General features: G+C 66.8%; 1 protein-coding gene across 3 annotated transcripts in view; it reads left to right on the forward strand.

Moving 5' to 3' along the window:
* The window catches only part of GGT1 (gamma-glutamyltransferase 1), a 29,243-nt gene that overhangs the window by 2,507 nt on the left and 6,993 nt on the right, over positions 1–19,743 (forward strand). The window contains exons 2-14 of one of the 3 annotated variants that reach the window (XM_045576109.1): positions 3,815–3,859; positions 10,329–10,493; positions 11,711–11,841; positions 12,021–12,107; positions 12,942–13,134; positions 13,418–13,575; positions 14,094–14,243; positions 14,747–14,883; positions 15,418–15,605; positions 16,020–16,147; positions 16,365–16,477; positions 16,670–16,783; positions 17,227–17,407. In XM_045576109.1, the coding sequence (XP_045432065.1) occupies positions 10,333–10,493; positions 11,711–11,841; positions 12,021–12,107; positions 12,942–13,134; positions 13,418–13,575; positions 14,094–14,243; positions 14,747–14,883; positions 15,418–15,605; positions 16,020–16,147; positions 16,365–16,477; positions 16,670–16,783; positions 17,227–17,373 (1,707 nt within the window). In that variant the 5' untranslated portion in view covers positions 3,815–3,859; positions 10,329–10,332 and the 3' untranslated portion in view covers positions 17,374–17,407. Of the gene's footprint in view, positions 1–3,814; positions 3,860–10,328; positions 10,494–11,710; positions 11,842–12,020; positions 12,108–12,941; positions 13,135–13,417; positions 13,576–14,093; positions 14,244–14,746; positions 14,884–15,398; positions 15,606–16,019; positions 16,148–16,364; positions 16,478–16,669; positions 16,784–17,226; positions 17,481–19,743 lie in introns of those variants that run through there. The other 2 variants (XM_045576108.1, XM_045576110.1) reach the window with 2 other exon arrangements.

Genomic DNA, 19,743 nt, shown 5'->3' on the forward strand with positions numbered 1-19,743 from the left:
GGGGGGTGTGCAGGAGGCAGCTAGTCGATGATTCTGTCTCATCAATGTTTCTAACTCTCTATTCCTCTCCGTAAAAAAATCAATAAGATATATATATTTTTAAAAACACAACTAAACATTTCCTGTTTTTTAAAAAAATGTTTCTTTCTGGGTGTTTGAGAGAGGGAGGAAGGGAGAGAGAAAAGCGCCGGTTTTATGGTTCGCTGGTTGGTTCTTGTATGTGCCCCCGGGATGGAGCCTCTAACCAGCCCAGCTAGGGGGCCAGGGGTCACACGTTCTGTCACTGGGGTGGGTCCAGGAAGGTCCACGTTAACAATGAACCTGATAACGATGACAATGAGGGGCTGGCGCTGTGGTCTCCTGAGCCCGGGGTGAGATCTGCGCCTTCTGCCCCGGGTCCGGAGCTCCCACCCAGGCAGATAATGACACGGTGAGGCGGTAAGTGCTGCCTGCGCTGGTCCCGCCGTGGGCAGGGAGGACCAGGCTGCGGCGGTGGCTTCTCCTGACTTGTGAGCTCCGCGCTGCTCCTCAGGAAGGGACGCAGGGGCTGCAGGCCTGGCTGTTGGAGCCATAAGGTTGGACGCTGTGTCGGCACCAGCTGTGTGAGCCGGGGTGTGTGTGGGGGGGGGGGGGGGGGCAGGGGGTGGTCAGAGGAGGCATTGGCTCAGCCACCTTCTCGCTGGCGTTCTAGCGAAGAAAGAACGCGTGGTGCAGTGCCTGAGAGCCAAGAGGTTTGATTCCCGGTCAGGGCCCAGGCTGGGGCTGCAGGCTCGATCCCCAGTAGGGGCCGTGCAGGAGGCAGCCGATCCGTGATTCTCTCTCCTCGTGGATGTTTCCATCTCCCTCTTCTTCTCCCTTCCTCTCTGACATCACTATCCATAGAGTAAAGAAAATGGAGGCAGGAGGGGGAGCCCCCAGGCCTCGGGGGCTGGGGTCCAGTCTGAGCCCCGGGACCTTAGGAGCCAGGCCCTGCCCTTGGTCGAGGTGCCGTGCGCCTGCCTCTGAGCCCGGGAGGTGGGCTGGGTCCGCCCGGTGCCAGCCCAGCCTGCGGCTGGCCGCTCCCAGGTGCCAACAGGCTGGCATCTCCGCGGCCCACACACCTGGCCGCGCTCCAGCCGCCAGCCGCACATCAAAGCGGGCGCTGAAAGGATGGAGGCCGGAGCGGCGCCAGGCGCTGGGCAGGCCCGGGGCACGGGGACCTCCACCCGGGGAGACCTGCCAGTGCCTGGGTGGGCCGGAGCTTGCTCACCGCCACCGCCACCACCACCACCACCACCACCACCGGCCGCCCGGCCCCTCCACCCGCCCGCTCCCTCCCGTGTGGTCTGTGCGGCCCCGGAGGCCGTGGCCAGGTCTCCCCGGGCGGCCTCCGGCCTCTGACCTGCGGCCTCCGGCAGGGACAGGCCAACTGGCAATCGCTCAGAGCATTCTAGGAAGTCAACAGGTACGACCAGGGAAGAATTTTTTTTTCTCCTTTTTTTCTTTTTAATATATTTTATTGATTTTTACAGAGAGGAAGGGAGAGGGATAGAGAGTCAGAAACATCGACCAGCTGCCTCCTGCACACTCCCCGCCGGGGATGTGCCCGCAACCAAGGTCCATGCCCTTGACCGGAATCGAACCGGGACCCTTTAGTCCGCAGGCCGTCGCTCTATCCACTGGGCCACACCGGTTAGGGCTTTTTTTTCTTTTTGATATGTTTTATTGATTTCCGAGAGGAAGGGAGAGGGAGAGAGAGAGAGAGAGAGAAACATCCACGATGAGAGAGAATCACCGAGTGGCTGCCTCCTGCACGCCCCCCACTGGGGATGGAGCCCGAAACCCGGGCCTGTGTCCTGACCAAGAATCGAACCCTGACCTCCTGGTTCAGAGGTCAACGCTCAACCCCTGAGCCACCAGCCAACCAGCCGGTCTCATTAGAGACAGCGCGTCCCCCTGGGGCAGCTGGGGGAGGCAGGGTGCCGGGGACCGGAGGTCAGAGATGGAATGTTGGAGGTGCTGGATCTCAGAGATGAGATGCCAGGACGTTGGATCCACAGCCCCTCGTTCTGTCCGTCTCCCAGGGTCCCCTGGGGCAGGTCGCCTGGCCCGGCGGGTGCTGAGGCCGGGCTGGCTCCCCCGGAGGCTCTGACTGCACCGGGGGTGTCGTGGCTCCCCCACCGGGTCCGCCGGGCGCCGGCTCAGCGGCACCGCCTGGAGCTCAGCCACGCGGCTCCCGGTCGGACAGCCGGACAGCCGGTGCGGCGGGCCAGGCTGCAGGATGTCACCTGGAGGAAGTGGCTTCAGGCCTCGCTCCGGTCACAGCCACGGCCCTGCCACTGGCTCTCCCAAACCCCTGCCCTCCCGGTGCCGCTCCCTTGTGCCGGGAGCGCCCGGGCGGAGCGGTGGGCAGATCCCGGCGTGTCGGGGCAGGACGGGCCCAGAGGCCACAGCGGGCCTTCCTCGGGGGCAGACGGGCGGTGCCGCCAGCCGTGCCAGGGAGCAGAGCCGGAGCCGCCCCCTGGGCCCCGCCCGGGGCTCTCCAAGCGGCTGCTGCCAGGCCCGGGGGCGAAGGGGGCACAAATAGGTGAAATGGCCTGGCCGGAGGGGCTCAGCCTGAGCATCAGCCTGTCAACCAGGAGGTTCCCTGAGGGTCCCCCATCAGGGCACAGGCCCGGGTTGTGGGCTCAACCCCCAAGGAGGGGCGGGCGTGCAGGAGGCAGCCGATCCATGATTCTCTCTCCTCATTGATGTTTCTCTCTCTCTCTCTCTCTCTCTCTCTCTCTCTCTCTCTCTCTCTCTCTCTTCTTCTCTGAAATCAATACACGTATATATTTAAAAAAAAAAGCTGAAAGGCACCAGGATGGTGGGGTCCCTCCGCTCTCCCCCTCCCCCGCCGCTGCCCTGACAGCTGCCCCAGCTTGGCCCAGGAAAGCTCTAGAAGGAACAAGGATGGGGAGAGCCCAGCTCGGCCAGCCGCCAGCCAGCACCCCTTCCTCCCAGGGCCCTGCCCCCGCACGGTTGGCTGAGGAGCTGATGGCCGCCCCGCGGAGTCGTGGGGCTGAGCTGAGCGGGGTTAATGGGTGACCCGCCACGTGACACCCGCACCACCTCGCCGGCTCTCAAAGTCCAGGCGCCTGTCCTTCGAGGCCCGGACGCCTCGGGAGGGTGTGGAGGTCCCGTGGCTCCCCCCTCCGCGCCCCCACTGGCCTGGCCTCGCCTGGATGCCCCCTCCCCCCCAGGACGTCTGCCCCTCCCTCGGGCGGGCCCTCGGGTTGTCCTTCTCGGCTGACAGTTCGATTCCGTCCACCGTCTGACCGGGGGCTCCTTGAGAGAGGAGTCTGGGCGGGCCAGGATCGGACGGGTGGGTGAATGGATGGATGGATGGATGGATGAATGGATGAATGAATGAATGGATGAATGAATGAATGAATCTGAGCCAGGGCTGTGCTCCTGGGGGCAGTTCTGGCAGACAGCGGGCCCAGTGTGGACCTCAGAGGCACAGGCAGGCTTGGGTCGGCCAGCCCTGGGGGTACCCCCCCCCAATGCCAGGAGCAGGGGTGGGATGGGGGTGGCCCAGCTCCCACCGCACTGCCTCGTGTCCTCCATCGGTCTGTCTGCTCACGACTCCGGAAAGTTGGGGGCCGAGGAGAGGGTCCCTGGGTCATATGACTCCCTTTAGGTCAAGTGGCCTGGGTCCTCGGAGGGTCAGGGAGGTGAGGGAGGGGCCCTGCGTAGAGGTGCGGCCGGACCCCGGGTGGTAGAGAACCTTAGGCCCCTGGGGCCTGGGGGCGGGGGTCCCAGAGGCTTACACACCCTCCGCCCCTCCATGCAGGCATCTGGCTCCACCCTGTGCTGTGCGACCTCCTCTCCAGACATCGTAAGTTGGGGGGAAGCTCCCCTCCTTTCAGGGGACCCTGTGTGGGACCTGCCTCTGCCAGAGACGCAAGCTCACGCAGCCCTCCTGAGGCCCAGGAGCCTGGGGTCTGGGTGAGGGTGTGGGACCCGCCAGGCCAGCGGCCTCCGGGGTCACACTGCCCTCCTCCCACCTGGGGCGGCTCCTGTGCCTTTAATTCTCGCCCTCCCCGTCCAGCACGGGGGTGGGCGGGGGAGTGGGGGGTGGAGCTGCCCCAGCTGGGCTCCGGGGCTCAGTCCCATGTGGGGCAGCGGGAGGCCCAGCCTGGCACCAGGTGAGCTGGGATGGAGTGGGCTCTGGTGTCCGGACCCCGTGCTGTTCCCCCAGATCACACCCCCCCGGGGGGCTGCTGGACATCGTGGTGGGGGAGACACTTGGGCTGGGGCCTCCTGGGAATGTCTGGGCCCCGGGGTCCAGCCCCAGCCCTGCCCGACCTCATGCCCCTGGTGATGGGAGCGAGCTGCCCTCGGGGTGACAGGGCAGGGCTCCTGGGGGCAGGTGTGAGGGGGGCCCCTGGGCTCGGACAGGGCCTGGGCTGGGCCCCCTCTGCACAGGTGTGGGCGGAGGTGGCGGGTGGGGCTGCCTAGCTTCCCCGAAAAGGTTTTGAAGAAACCACAGCCCAGGAAGCGGACTTCTGTGAATTGAGGGGGAGGGTGCCCCATGGAGGAACTGAGCTGGGGGTGCTCCGGCCGTCTGGGGGGCCGGGGTCACGGCCAGGGGGGCATGGAGGTCAGGTCTGGAGCGGAGCTGGGGTCAGGTCTCGGGGCACCGCTCGCCCCGCTGCGGCTCTGGCTGGGCTGCGGGGGGCGTGGGGCGGGGGCGGTTGTGCAAGGGCCATGGCACGGCTCAGGGGTGCCCCCCGCTTTTTGGGGTCCCCTCCTGGAGATCGCAACAGGTTTCCAGCAGGTAGTGGTTGGAGGAGGGGTCTGATTCTCAGCCTTGGGCTGGGGGCGGGCATCGGGGAGGGAGAGCCGGGTGGGCCAGCGTCCCAGGCAGGGGTGCGGCGAAGGCGGAGGAGGGTAGGTGACTCCCGGCTGGGGGCGCATGTGGCTCTGGGGGGGCCGTCTGGTTGCCAAGCCGCTTCTGCCTAAGCCTCTGTTTCCTGCCTGTGCATGGGCTCAGGGCTGGGCCCCGTGTTCACCCCGTGGCCCTGGGGTTGCGATGACACAGCCCCGGCTCTAAGGTGAGGGATTAACAGAAAAGCCAGCGCTGGCTGCTCTGCCCTCTCCCCCTCTCCTCACCCCGCCCGGCTCAGCCTGGACTCGGCTCCCCGGGGGGTGAGTCGACGTGTCGGGAGCGGGTGGCGCTCCTGGCACAGTGAGAGTCCTTGGGTGGCACAGCTGATGCGGCTCAGCGGTTGAGCAGCCACCCATGAACCAGGAGGTCACGGTTCAATTCCTGGTCGGGGCACAGGCCCAGATTGCAGGCTCTATCCCCAGCCACCAGGGGGCGCGCAGGAGGCAGCCGATCGATGAGTCTCTCTCATCATTGATGCTTCTACCCCTGTCTCCCTTCTCTCTGAAATCAATTTTAAAAAGCACACACAAAACACCCGCCTTGGCCAGTGTGGCTCAATGAATAGAATGTCAGCCTGTGGACTGAAGGGTCCTGGGTTCGATTCCCAGTCAGGGCACATGCCCGGGTTGCAGGCTGGATCCCCAGTGGGGGGGGGGGGGGGCATGCAGGAGGAAGCTGATCCATGATTCTCTCTCATCACTGATGTTTCTAGTTCTCTCTCTCTCCCTTCCTCTCTGACATCAATATTATATATAACTCCCCACAGCCTCTGAGAAAGAACATTTGGGTGATTTGGGTGGGTGAGGCCTGCAGGTTTTGGGAGATGGGGAGCTCACCCCTTTTTGTGCCTCGGAGGGGAGCGTGGGGTCTGGCGGAGACGTCCAGCTCAGGGTCCCCCCTGGCCCCTCTCCGTGCAGGGGGTGGGAGGCCAAGCAGCACAGCATGGGACGCTCACCCTGGATGCCATGCCTTTGCTGAGCCCCTTCTCCTGTCCGGCTCCCGGCCCTGGCCGAGGCTGCCAGCTCGCTGTGCCCAGGGTTCCTCGGGGGCTGGGCCTTCCTCTGCCCACTCAGTCATCCTCTCTATCCGCCTCCCGCTGCCGCTGATGGGGCCGTGTCTCCCACTCCCCCGGGGCAGGGGGAAACCGCTGAGCAGGCTCAGGGGGGGCGGAGCCCTGTGGCTCTCCCCTGCCCACCCCTCCGGCCCCCGGCCCTGCAAGGCAGCCACTCAGGCCCGGTGCCGGCTGTTCCTGGCTGTGCCCAGCCCTCGGGCACAGGTCCTGGGCCTTGGCCTTGGCTCCTTCCCTGTTCATCTTCCCGGTCCCTCAGGTCCGCAGCTGGGGGATGCCCAGGCCCATTGGCAACTGTGGCATCTCTGGGCGATGCCAGGGCAGCGGGTCCAGGACCAGGATCGCTTCGACTGCGTGACCTGGGGCAGGCGGCCCCGTCTGCTCAGCCTGTGCGTCCTCACAAACCTGCAGGGCGGCTGTGGGTTCGCTCTAGAGACGGGGCCTCTGGCGGCTCTCAGGCCGTCTAGACACCTGGCCAGGGAGCCAGGGAGCCAGGGAGCCAGGGAGCCAGGGAGCCGGCCTAGGAAGTGGCTGATCGTTATCCTAGTCCTCGTCCTGATCAGATAAGGGCCTGGGGGGTGGGGAGTCGGGTCCAAGGTCCCCAGGCCCGGTCCAGAGCGGCTCCTGACTTGGGGCCTTCTGGCGGGGCTGGGCAGGGACACTCGGCACCTCGGGCAGGTGGGCGTGGCCGGGCCTGCGCTGCTGGGCTCGCTGACCTTGGACCAGCTCAGCCTCTGTGGGCCCTGCCTTTCCAGGCTGCGCAGGTGGTTCCTGGGGCCGAGGTGAGCACACTCCCGGAGAGGTGGGGGGACTGAGCCGGGGCCTCAGGCCAAGTTTGTTTGAAAAAATATTCTTATTGATGTCAGAGAGGAGAGGAGAGGGAGAGAGAGAGAGAAACATCAATGCTAAGAGAGGATCATGGATCGGCTGCCTCCTGCACACCCCACACTGCCTCTTGGGGGTGGAGCCCGCCACCCGGGCCTGTGCCCTGACGGGGAATCGAACTCTGACCTCCTGGTTTCTAGGTGGATGCTCAACCGCTGAGCCACACCGGCCAGGCCCCAGGCCGTGTTTCTGAGGCCCCTGGGCATCTGGCTGAGGGCTGTGGGCTGTGGGGAGGCCCTGGGACCCGCTCTGGGGCGCCAGGTGTGACCCTGACCCTGGGGGTCAGGTCCTCTGCCCGGAGCAAGGGCTGGCCAGGGGGACCCGCCTGGGCCTCCCTCGAGGGCTCTGTGGACTGCCCATCGGGAGGACCCGAGCCCCAGGGGAGGGGACCCCCTGCCTCTGTCCCCACCCCTGTCCTTCCCCGGGGGGGGGGTCACGCCTTCACCGGATCCCGCCACCACGCCTCCCCTGAGTCACTGCTGTCACCTCCCGGGCCTCTGAACCGTGGCACCGGGGTCAGGCCGAGTCACCACGCCCCTCCTGCCCCCGTGCCAGCCTCCGCCCGCCCCCACACCCGCAGCCGCCCCCGCACCTGCATCCGCCCCCACACCCGCAGCCGCCCCCGCACCCGCAGGCGCCCCCGCACCTGCATCCGCCTCCACACCCGCAGCCGCCCCCGCACCTGTAGTCACCCCTCACACCCGCAGCCGCCCCCACCCTCGAGGACACGGGCTCTGGCGGCCTCCTGCCTCCTCCCGGACGCGGTGAGCCAGTCCCGCCGGTGCCTCGGCCTCGGCTCCTCCGGGAGTTGCCGGCCCGGGTCTCAGGCCCGGCTCAGAGGCGCCCTGAGCAGCGCTGTGGGCGGGGGGGCAGGCGTGGCCGTGGCCGTGGCCCCTGGGTCCTCCCCCGGGAGCCGGAAGGCAGCTGGGCCAGAGCCCAGCCTTTCCCAGGCAGACAGACCGCCTGCCTCTCCCGCCCGCCCAGCGCTGGCCCCCGGAGCCGGGCTGTCCCGGACCCCGTGCCCCCGGTGCCCCCGGGTACCCCGGCCTCAGGTAAGCCCCCAGGGTCGTCAGGAGCTGGACTGGGTTATTTTATTTTATTTTAAAATCTCATTGATGTCAGAGAGGAAGGGAGAGGGAGGGAGAGAGAGAAACATCAGTCATGGGTCGGCTGCCTCCTCCCCACACTGGGGGTCAGGCCCACGCCCGGGCCGGGAATCGAACCCTGACCTCCTGGTTCATAAGTCAACGCTCAACCACTGAGCCACACTGGCCGGGCTGGGCTGGGGTTGGGGCCAGGTTCTGTGCCCGGTCCCCTCTCTGGCCTTGGTTTCCCCTCCTGATGCTGCTGTGAGTGGGAGCCCGGGTCTGGGCCTGGGCGTGGTCCGGTGAATCTTTTAAAAAATATATATATATTAAAAGATTATATATATTTTAAAAGATATATATTTTTTTAATATTGGTTTTTTTACAGAGAGGAAGGGAGAGGGAGAGTCAGAAACAGCAATGACAGAGAAACATCCATCAGCTGCCTTCTGCACCGCCCCCACTGGGGATGTGCCCGCCACCAAAGTACATGCCCTTGACCGGAATCAAACCCGGGACCCTTCAGTCCGCAGACCGAGGCTCTATCCAGTGAGCCCACCGGTCGGGACTTTAGTGAATCCGTGAGAGACGTGTGGGGGGGGGAGTGGGAGCGGAAGCCAGGCCCACAGCGGGGCGCCTTCGGGAAGCTGGACGCCTGCGGGGATGGCGGGGAGGGGCGGGGGGAGGCCCAGCCAGGCCTCCCGCTGACCAGAGGGGACGAGGATGTGCCGCCTCCCTCCGCACGCTGCCTGCGTGCCCCTGCCCCTCGGAGCCCACGGGCCCCGGGATGGGTGGATGGACAGACGGATGATGGACAGGGGAGGCGGAGAGTGGGACCTTGGGGCCAGGGGAGAGAGGAGGGCCCTGGGGGGCGTCTGAGCTGAGAGCCCAAGCCCAGGAGCCAGGAAGCCATGCCCCCAAGGTGCCCAGCACGGCCCACCCGGTGGGTGAGCCCCCGCCCTGCCCAGGCCTGCCCATCTCTGCCACGTGGGACTGGAAGGTTCTGTGCCCCGAACCCGCGCCAGGGCTGCCAGCCCAGCCCCCGAGGTGGGCACCCCCCCCCCCCTGCACAGCCGCTCCCCTGCCGACAGGAACCCTGACCCTGTGCAGCCGCCCTGCCAGGGCCAGGGTGTGCCAGAGGCTGTCCGTCAGGCCTGGCAGAGGAGGAGGCGGAGCGGGCAGGCGGCAGGAGCTGTCCCCTGAGGGCACTGGCCTGGTTGGCACCTGGGAGAGAGCCCGCTGACAGCTTTTCGGAGGGCGGGGCAGGAGGTGCTGGTGGGAGGGGCTGCATCGAGTCCAGCCAGAAGCCGTGCTGCCTGACTATTTATTTTTCGTTTTATTGATTCCAAAGAGGAAGGGAGAGAGAGAGGGAGAGAGAGAAACATCCGTGATGAGAGATTGCCCTTGACTGGAATCCACGTGCCTTTGATTGGAATCGGACCTGGGACCCTTCATTCCGCAGGCCGACGCTCTACCCACTGAGCCACACCGGCGAGGGCTGCATCAGGCCGTTCTCTCTGCCGGGAGCTCCTGTCGCATCTCTGACCCCCCACATCCTCCCAGCTGAGCTACAGGGCGCCATCCCAGTAAGAACCCCGTCTCTACCCAGCAGGGGCCCCTCCCGGGAGCCCGCAGACTCCCCAGGCGGGGGTCAGTGGTGAGCGTGTGACCAGGTGGTGGCGCCGAGCGGAAGTGGGGGGTGGGCCCCGTGGGAGGGACAGGCACCTGCTAGGGGTGTGGTGAAGATTAAGTGGGTTCACCCGGCTGGCCTGGCTCCAGGGTTGAGTGTTGACCTATGAACCCGGAGGTCATGGTTCGATTCCCGGTCAGGGCATAGGCCCGGGTTGCAGGCACGTGTTCTGGGCGGCAGGCGGGCGGGCGGGAGACACAGGGATGTGTCTCAGGCTGGATGCTGGACTGTGGGGGGGGGGGGGGGGGGGGGGGATGACCCAGGGAAGGCAGGCGCGGTCCCTGGCCCTGCCCCCTGACCTCCCACCCTGCCCCCTGACTCCCCCGCCTGCCCCCTGACCCCCTGCCCTGCCCCTGACCCCCCGCCCTGCCCCCTGACCCCCTGCCTGCCCCCTGACCCCCGGCCCTGACCCCTGGCCCCCCGCTCTGACCCCTGAACCCCCACCCTGCCCCTTGACTCCCCACCCTGATCCCTGCCCCCCACCATGCCCCCTGACCCCCCGCCCTGCCCCCTGACTCCCCCGCCCTGCCCCGACCCCCCGCCCTGCCCCCTGACCCCCCGCCCTGCCCCCTGACCCCCGCCCTGACCCCTGACCCCCGCCCTGCTCCCTGACCCCCCGCCCTGCCCCCTGACCCCCGCCCTGACCCCTGACCCCCGCCCTGCCCCCTGACCCCCGTGTGCCCGCAGAGCCATGAAGAAGCGCTACGTGCTGCTGGTCCTGGCGGCCATCGTGCTGATCCTGGTCATCATCAGCCTGAGCCTCTGGCTGCCCGCCGCCTCCCAGCCGCCCGGCCACGTGTACCCCAGGGCCGCGGTGGCCACGGACGCCCAGCCCTGCTCGGAGATCGGGAGGTGAGGGGCAGGGCGGGCGCCTGGGCGGGAGGACGGCCGCCGGCATGGCCTGGGCGAGGGCCTTCCTCCTGGACCTGCTCAGCAGCCCCGGGGGGGACGGGGCTCCCAGCCGGGCCTCCTCTCGGTGCTGGGGTGTCTGTCTCGGGATATACTCTGCTGTTCCATACAATTTTCTACTCCAATCTCAGGGTTTTTAAAAAATATATTTTATTGATTTTTACAGAGAGGAAGGGGGAGGGATAGAGAGTTAGAAACATCGATGAGAGAGAATCATCCATCAGCTGCCTCTTGCACACCCCCCACTGGGGATGTGCCCACAACCAAGGTCCATGCCCCTGAACGGAATCGAACCTGAGACCCTTCAGTCCGCAGGCGGATGCTCTATCCATTGAGCCACACCGGTTTTGGCTGACCTCAGGTTTTACACAAAGATCAGTTCCCACTGAAAGACTCACACAGAAAGCATGATTACTAATGGAAAGGAACACTTTTAAAAAAAAATTTATAAAAGTTACGTAGTCCGGCCGGTGTGGCTCAGTTAGCTGAACTTTACCCCAGGCACCAGGCGGTGGCCGATCTGGTGCCCAGTCAGGCACAGGCCTGGGCTGCCGGCTCAGTCCCCAGTGGGGGGCGTGTAGGAGGCAGCTGATCCACGATTCTCTCTCTCCCTTGATGTATCTATCTGTTTGTCTATCTATCTGTCTATCTATCATCTAGCTAGCTATCTTATCTATATCTTCCTTCCTCTCTGAAATCAAATAAAAATATATATATCTAGCCAAAACCGGTTTGGCTCAGTGGACAGAGCGTCGACTGAAAGGTCCCGGGTTCGATTCTGGTCAAGGGCATATGCCTTGGTTGTGGGCACATCCCCAGTGGGGAGTGTGCAAGAGGCAGCTGATCGATGATTCTCTCTCATCGATGTTTCTAGCTCTCTGTCCCTCTCCTTTCCTCTCTGTGAAAAATCAATGAAATATATATATTTTTTTAATTATATATATTTAAAAGTTGTGTACATTTGTTGCCGAACCGGTTAAAAATAAAAAATAAAAGTCATGTACATTTGTTTGGAAGAGATGAAGCTGTAATCCCATTAGTTTTAGAGTTACATTTAAACAAACTCCTGCAGGCTGCCTTCTCTCCTCCTCAGCGGGCCTCCTGGGGGTGGAGGGGCGGGAGGGGGTCCCCAGTTCTCACTCCCCGTCCCCGTCCGGCAGGGACGCGCTGCGGGAGGGCGGCTCAGCGGTGGACGCCGCCATCGCGGCGCTGCTGTGCGTGGGGCTCATGAACGCCCACAGCATGGGCATCGGCGGCGGCCTGTTCCTCACCATCTACGACAGCGCCACCCGTGAGCGCCCGCGGGCGGCCGGGCAGGGCAGGGCGGGGGACGGTGGGTGGCACAGCCTGGGATCGGGGGCGAGGCCGGGGGGGAGGGGGCAGCCCGGGGGGCGGGGAGGGACACTCCGGGCTCACACAGGGGGAGCGGCCGGCGTCCCAGCTGCCCGCTGCCTTCTGGTCTCCCTCCAGGGAAGGCCGAGGTCATCAACGCCCGGGAGGTGGCCCCCGCCAAGGCCTGGGCCGGCATGTTCAACAGCTCGGAGCAGGCGCAGGCAGGTGAGGCGGGCGCGGGCCGGAGGGTGCTGTCCGCTGGGCAGCTCTGGTGCCCTCCTGCCCACCCCCACCCCTTCCCGCCCTCTCACCCCCGTAAGGGCTGGGCCAGACCGTCGTCACCGAGGCAGCTCGGTGGGTGAGAGCCGTCCCCGTGGGCCGAGGTTGTGAGTTTGATCCCCGGGCAGGACAGGAACAAGAATCAACCGACACACCATGAACCTCTCTCTCTCCTCCCTCTCCCAACCATCCTCTCTCTGACATCAATTAAAAAAAAAATAAAAAAAAAAATATATATATATATATATATATATATATATATAATTGATTTTTTACAGAGAGGAAGGGAGAGAGATAGAGTTACAATAGAAACATCGATCAGCTGCCTCCTGCACACCCCTCACTGGGGATGTGCCCGCAACCAACGTACATGCCCTTGACAGGAATCGAACCCGGGACCCTTGAGTCCACAGGCTGACGCTCTATCCACTGAGCAACACCGGTGAGGGCTACAAAACATATATATAACTTTATTGATTTCTGAGAGGAAGGGAGAGAGAGAGAGAGCAATGGAAACATCCATGACGAGAGAGTCACGGACCGGCTGCCTCCTGCACGCCCCACACTGGGGATGGAGCCTGCAACCCGGGCCTGTGCCCTGATGGGGAATCGAACCCGTGACCTCCTGGTTCTCAGCCTTTTCCCACGGGACAGGTCCGTCCTCAGAGCTGGCCCTCGGGAGTGGGCGTGGGGGCCTCCCGGTCCCCCCGGGCCACTGCCCGGACGAGGCCCCCAGGCCCCTGGCCTGGGACCGACCGCGCTGCCCCTCTCGCCTCGCAGGGGGGCTGTCGGTGGCCGTCCCCGGCGAGCTCCGCGGCTACGAGCTGGCGCACCGGCGGCACGGCCGGCTGCCCTGGGCCCGCCTCTTCCAGCCCAGCATCCAGCTGGCCCGCCGCGGCTTCCGTGTGGGCAAGGGCCTGGCGGCCGCTCTGCAGAGGAGCCGGGCGGCCATCGAGCGGGACCCGGCCCTGTGGTACGTCCGTCCGCGGGCGCCCGCCGGGGGGGGGGACGCCGATCCCGCATGGGGACCCCTCTGAGCCTGGCGCCGGGCCTCGGCCTGTGCTCCCCGAGTGGCAGGGGACACGGGGCGGCCGGGCTGGCCACGAGGTGAGCCCTGGGAGTGGGCGGGAGCCGCTGTCCCGGCTCTGGTGTCCCAGGCTGTGTGGCTGGCGGGGGTGGGAGGACTCAGGGGGCAGTTGGGGGGGATCCGGCCTGCACCCCGGCCTCACGGAGCCGCTCTGCCCCCGCTCTCCCAGCGAGGTGTTCTGCAGGGCCGGCCGGGTGCTGCGGGAGGGGGACACGGTGACCATGCCCCGGCTGGCCGACACCTACGCCACGCTGGCTGCCGAGGGCGCCGGGGCCTTCTACAACGGCAGCCTCACCGCCCAGATCGTGCGGGACGTCCAGGCGGCCGGTGAGTCCCCCTGGGCGGGCGGGCGGGCGGGCGGGGGCTTCGTGGAGGGGGAGGAGCCCGGGGCCGGGGCCGGGGCCGGGGCCAGGGGCCGGGCTGGGCACTGGGCCCTCAGGGGCCTCCTGGCAGGGGAGTGACTGGCCGTGGAGCCACAGCTCCCAGGAGGTCGGAGCGGAGAGAGATGGTGCGGCTCAGGAGGGAGAACTCCCCCCTCGGGCCCCCGGAGGGTGGGGGCGTGAGCCAGGGCCAAGGAGGCGCGGAGGTGCAGGCCCGGAGGCCTCCCTGGAGGAGGTGGTGCCCGAGCTCCGGGTGAGAGTGCACGTTACAGGCAGAGAGAGGAAGGGTTTTCCTGACGGCGGGAACTGGCTGAGGCCTGGAGAGGCGGTTTTACGTCCCCCAGAGGGCCCCGGGGGCGGGGGGGGCAGTGTAGAGGGGGAGGGCACCTACACACACACACACACACACACACACCCCGCCCAGCCCACTCCGGGTCCCCCCGCTGGAGCTGTGTCTCCCCGCAGGGGGCATCCTGACTGCCCAGGACCTGAACGAGTACCGGGCGGAGCTGATCGAGCAGCCGCTGAGCATCGGCCTGGGGGACCGCCGGCTGTACGTGCCCAGCGCCCCCCTCAGCGGGCCCGTGCTCGCCCTCATCCTCAACATCCTCAAGGGTGAGTGAGCCCGGCCGGCCCAGGCGCGGGAGCCGGACACCGAGGCGGGTGCCCGGGGCCAGAACTGAGCCCGGGCCCTCGCCTGCAGCCCGACACTATGCACTGCACCAAACCCGGCAGGGCTGGCAATTTTAAATATATATCAATATATATTTACTGATTTCAGAGAGGAAAGGAGAGAGGGAGAGAGAGAGAGAGAGAGTGAGAGAGAGAGAGAGAGAGATCCATGATGAGAGAGAGTCACGGATCTGCTGCCTCCTGAACACCCCCTAACTGGGGATGGAGCCCACAACCCAGGCCTGTGCCCTTGACAGGGAATCGAACCCTGACCTGGTTCCTAGGTCCACCCTCAGCGCCTGAGCCACGCCGGCCAGCTGCTGGGGTCCCCCAGGCGGCTCAGGGGTGTGCGTGCACCGGGCGCCCAGCGGCCTCGGCTGAGCGGGGTGTCCGAGGGCCCCCGAGGCCACCAACGCCCGCCCGCCCGGCGCTGCCCCCCCCCCCAGGGTACGACTTCTCGCCGGCGAGCGTGGCGACGGCCGAGCAGAAGGGCCTGACCTACCACCGCATCGTGGAGGCCTTCCGCTTCGCCTACGCCAAGAGGACGCTGCTCGGGGACCCCAAGTTTGTGGACGTGGCCGAGGTGAGGGGGTCTGCCGGGGCCGCCCGCCTGCTGCACGGACCCCTGCTGTATGAATCCGCTCTCACCGACTTGGGGGGGGCAGTGACTGGCATTGGGCCTGGGCCCCTCGGAGCTCAGGGTGTAACGGACAACAAGCCCCCCCCCCCACGGCCTCCCCTCTCCCACCTCCAGGCCCTCGGCGTGGAGGGTCTGGCGTAGTCGGTGTGAGGTGTGGGGTTCAGGATTCCTTTCAGACGTCACCTCCTCCGAGAAGCCCTCCCTGACCACCCCGCCCCCCTCCCCATCCTCCTCCACCAGCTTCCCCTGCTCCTTCTTCCTGGCACCGCCCTGCCTCCCCTGCCCTGTGGGTGGGGACCTGCTGGGCTGTTCCCTGCTGACCCCCCAGGGCCAGGCTCGCAGTACCAGCTCCACGAACGAATGAATGACTGTGCCGGAGGGGGGCTTGGGGAGCAGACAGACAGACAGACAGACATTCGGAGCCGCCGCACCAGCCTGTCCCGCGCCCCCGCCCTCAGGCCCTCTGGGTCCCGGCAGGTGGTCCGGAACATGAGCTCCGAGTTCTTCGCGGACCAGCTGCGCGGCCGCATCTCCGACCACACCACCCGCCCCGCCGCCTACTACCAGCCCGAGTTCTACAGCCCGGATGACGGCGGCACCGCCCACCTGTCCGTGGTGGCCGAGGACGGCAGCGCCGTGGCCGCCACCAGCACCATCAACCTCTAGTAGGCGGCCGGCGGGGAGGGCCGGCCGGGGGCGGGGGGGGCTGCCCGGCCGGGGGTGCGGGGGGGGGGGGGGGGGGGCGGCCCGGCCGGGGGTGCGGGGGGGGCGGCCCGGCCAGGGGTGCGGGGGGGGGCTGCCCGGCCGGGGGTGCGGGGGGGGGGCTGCCCGGCCGGGGGTGCAGGGGGGGGGGGCTGCCCGGCCGGGGGTGCGGGGAGGTGGCTGGGGGGTTGGGGGGCGGCCGGGGGCTGCGGGGGGGCTGCCCGGCGGCCGGGGGGTCCTGGGGGGGCTCCATGGCCCCTGTTGTGCTGGGAAACGGAGGCCCCTGGTGGAGCCTCACCCGGGCCTCGCGGGGGACACGGAGCTTTTGGGGGGGCCGGGCGGGCCTGCAGTCTGACTCCCCCCCACCTCCCCCGCAGCTTCGGGTCCAAGGTGCTGTCCCCGGTCAGCGGGATCCTGTTCAACGATGAGATGGACGACTTCAGCTCCCCCAACATCACCAACCAGTTCGGGGTGCCCCCCTCGCCCGCCAACTTCATCCGGCCCGGTGCGCGGGGGCCCGGCGGGGGCGTCCGGCGGGGAGGGGCGTCCGGCGGGGGCGTCCGGCGGGGAGGGGCGTCCGGCGGGGGGGCGTCCGGCGGGGGGGCGTCCGGCAGGGGCGTCTGGTGGGGGCGTCCGGTGGGGAGGGGCGTCCGGCGGGGGCGTCCGGCGGGGGCGTCCGGCGGGGACGCTGACCTGCCTCTGTCCCCCCCCCGCCCGCCCAGGGAAGCAGCCACTGTCCTCCATGTGCCCGGCCATCGTGGTGGACCCGGACGGCCGCGTCAGCCTGGTGGTGGGCGCCTCCGGGGGCACACAGATCACCACGGCCACCGCGCTGGTGCGTGCCCGCCTGCCCGGCCCAGCCCCAGGCCATCTGACCCTGCCCCCGCCATCTGACCCCTCCCCCCGCCATGCTGACCCCTCCCCCCGCCATCTGACCCCTCCCCCCGCCATCTGACCCCTCCCCCCGCCATCTGACCCCTCCCCCAGCCATGCTGACCCCTGACCTCACACCATGCTGCCCCCCCAGGCCATCATCTACAACTTGTGGTTCGGCTACGACGCGAAGAGGACGGTGGAGGAGCCCCGGCTGCACAACCAGCTCCTGCCCAACACCACCACGCTGGAGCGCGGCATAGACCCGGTGCGCAGGCACGGCGGGCGGGCCCGGGGGCTGGGGGCCTCACAGCCACCGCCTGGGCCATCCTTTACTCACTTATTTACATATTTCTATTGACTTCAGAGAGGAGGGAGAAAGAGAGAGAAAGAGAGAAAGAAGCCTCAGTGATGAGAGAGAATCACGGCCCGGCTGCCTCCTGCACGCTCCCCACTGGGGATGGAGCCAGCAACCCGGGCCTGTGCCCTGACCGGAACCAAACACAGGACCCTTCAGTCTGCAGGCCGACGCTCTGCCCGCTGAGCCACCCGGCCAGGGCTGCCTGGGCCCCGGCGGCCCCCAGCTGCCTCCTCCTGGCCCCGCGGCCAGAAAGGCCAGCACCCGGGGCTGTGGGGCCCGTGACCCGCGGGTGGCTCCGAGGGCGGGCGCCCCGGGTCCCGCTGAGGCCTCTCTCCCCTCCCCACCCGCAGGCAGTGACTGCAGGCCTGCAGAGCCGGCACCACCACACCCAGGAGGTGTCCACCTTCATCGCCGTGGTGCAGGCCATCGCCCGCACGGAGGCCGGCTGGGCGGCCGCCTCGGACTCCAGGAAGGGCGGGGAGCCGGCGGGCTACTGAGCAGGCGGCGGGCGGGCTGGGACGGGGGACGGCCGTCTCCTGCGGGGGCAGAGCAGTGCAATAAACGGGGCCCCGGCGTCAGGTGCTGCCGGCTCCCCACTCCCTGGGCCCAGCATCCTGTGTGACACGGGGCGTCTGGGGGAGGGAGAGCCCTGGGGGGGGGCAGAAGGGGGTGCAGGACAGGCCCCTGCCCAGCCCTGTCCTTCCTCACCCTCAACTCTGGCATCAGGGGCCAGGCCCTCCCATCCCTGGACGGGGCAGAGGCACTTCCACGGTTGGACACCAGGGGGCGCCGTAGCTCCGGCTTTCACTTGGGCGGCCGCAGCCCAGGAGACTGGGAAGGAACCTGGGCACCTGCTGGCCTGGCAGGGGTCGGACCCATCTGTGGACCTCACCCTCTGGGAAGCTGGGGCCCCGGGAGTGGGGTTGGGCCAGAGGCTGGAGCAAAACCCGATTTTCCGAGCAGGCCCCAGGGGAATGCCTTCCAAGCACAACCCCCGCCCCCCCCCCACCTCCCATGAAGCTCCGGGAATCCGGCTCCCAGGAACCAGACTGCAGAGGCGCCAGATCCCCGAGGTCAGGGCTGGAGGGTGGGTGGCTGGGGACACAACCCCCTCTCCCCCTCACTCAGGGTCTGCTAACTCGTCCTTTTTTATATATTTTTTTAATGGGAAGGGAGAGGGAGAGAGAGAGAGAAACATCCATGATGAGAGAGCATCGTGGACCGGCTGCCTCCTGCACGCCCCCCACTGGGGATCAAGCCCACACCCCAGGCCTGTGCCCTGACCGGGAACCGAACCAGGAGCCCCTGAGCCAGGCCGGCCGGGCTGCCAACCCGTCCTTCACACACAGTGCCAGGAAAGGCGCTGGAGGGGGGGCGGGCAGAGGGGGTCACGGCCCGACAGTCAGGTCACGCCCGGCCAGTGGGCACAAGCGGGGCCTCTGAGGGCAGGGCACAGGGGCCAGCGGAGGCCACAGGGCTGGCCGCCTGGCTCAGTGGTGAGCGTCCACCTGAGAACCAGGTCAGGATTCAATTCCCGGGTCGCAGGCTCCATCCCCAGTGGGGGGCGTGCAGGAGGCAGCCGGTCCGTGGTTCTCTCTCGTGGTTGATGTTTGTATCTCTCCCACCCTCTCCCTTCCTCTTTGAAATCAATAAAAATATATTAAGAAAAACACACACAGCTTGGAACCGGTGTGGCTCAGTGGATAGGAGCGGCGGCCAGCGGACTGAAGGGTCCCGGGTTCGATTCCGGTCAAGGGCATGGACCTTGGTTGCGGGCACATCCCCAGGTGGAGGTGTGCAAGGGGCAGCTGATCGATGATTCTCTCTCACTGATGTTTCTAACTCTCTATCCCTCTCTCTTCCTCTCTGTAAGAAATCAACAAAATATATTTAATAAAAACAAAACAAAAAACATGAGTGTGCACAGGAGCCGGTGTTGGGCTGCAGAGGCTGACCCTGCCCTGAGGCCCGGGGTGGGGGTGGGGGGAGTCGGAGTGGGGGGGTGAGAAGGCGGTGGGGGGACTGGAGTCAGGGTGGATGGAGTGGAGGCTGGTAGAAGGTGCAAGTCACTCCTCAGCCCTCACAGGGTCCCCGGGGGCGGGGCCAGCGTGGCGTCCGTTCCAGTCCTGGGCGCTGGCTCTGTGGTCCCTGCTCCCGGCCTTGGCCTGACCAGGACGCTGGGGAGGGGGAGGGATGCCATTGATGTTTCTAACTCTCTGTCCCTCTCTCTTCCTCTCTGTAAAATCAATAAAATATATCTAATTAAAATAAATTAAAAAAAAGACAGTGTCTCAGGAGCCGTCTCCGGGACCCTGCCGACTCCATCCCCCGCCCCCCACACACAACCACCCCCGCCCTGTGGGGGGCTGGCCCCGGCCCAGGGGGCCACGTGGGTCCCGGCTGAGCAATGTCGCTGCGGTGAGGGGCGGGGGGGCACCCGTGGGGGACGGGCGGTGGGAAAGGGCCGGGGTGATGGGGGCTCTGGGCTCATACAGCCCCTCTCTGCGCCCCAGCTTCTCGCTGGCCCGGAGTGTGAGGAGACGGGGGCGGGGGGCCTGCAGGGACAGAGGGGGCTGAGTCTATGGGCGTCCAGTCCGCGGCCCGGCTCCCTGTGCCCTGCCGAGCCCGGTCCAGGCGGCACCTCCGTGGGCGCCTCCTCCTCCAGCCACCTCCCCAGGGGGTGCCCTGAAGCCAGGGTGGAGGAGGCGCCGCTGGCACAGGGTGACCGGGACAGGGAAGCAGGGACGAGGGCAGCAGCCCCGGGCTGGGCCGTCTGGCGGGCACTGTGCCAAGGGCTGGCACATGCCCATGTGCACGCCCCACACGGGCACCGTGAGCTGGCCTGCCCCTCGAGGCCCGGCACCCTC

Source organism: Pipistrellus kuhlii, unplaced genomic scaffold, assembly GCF_014108245.1.
Source record: "Pipistrellus kuhlii isolate mPipKuh1 unplaced genomic scaffold, mPipKuh1.p scaffold_m20_p_74, whole genome shotgun sequence".
NCBI classification, from domain to species: Eukaryota; Metazoa; Chordata; class Mammalia; order Chiroptera; family Vespertilionidae; genus Pipistrellus; species Pipistrellus kuhlii.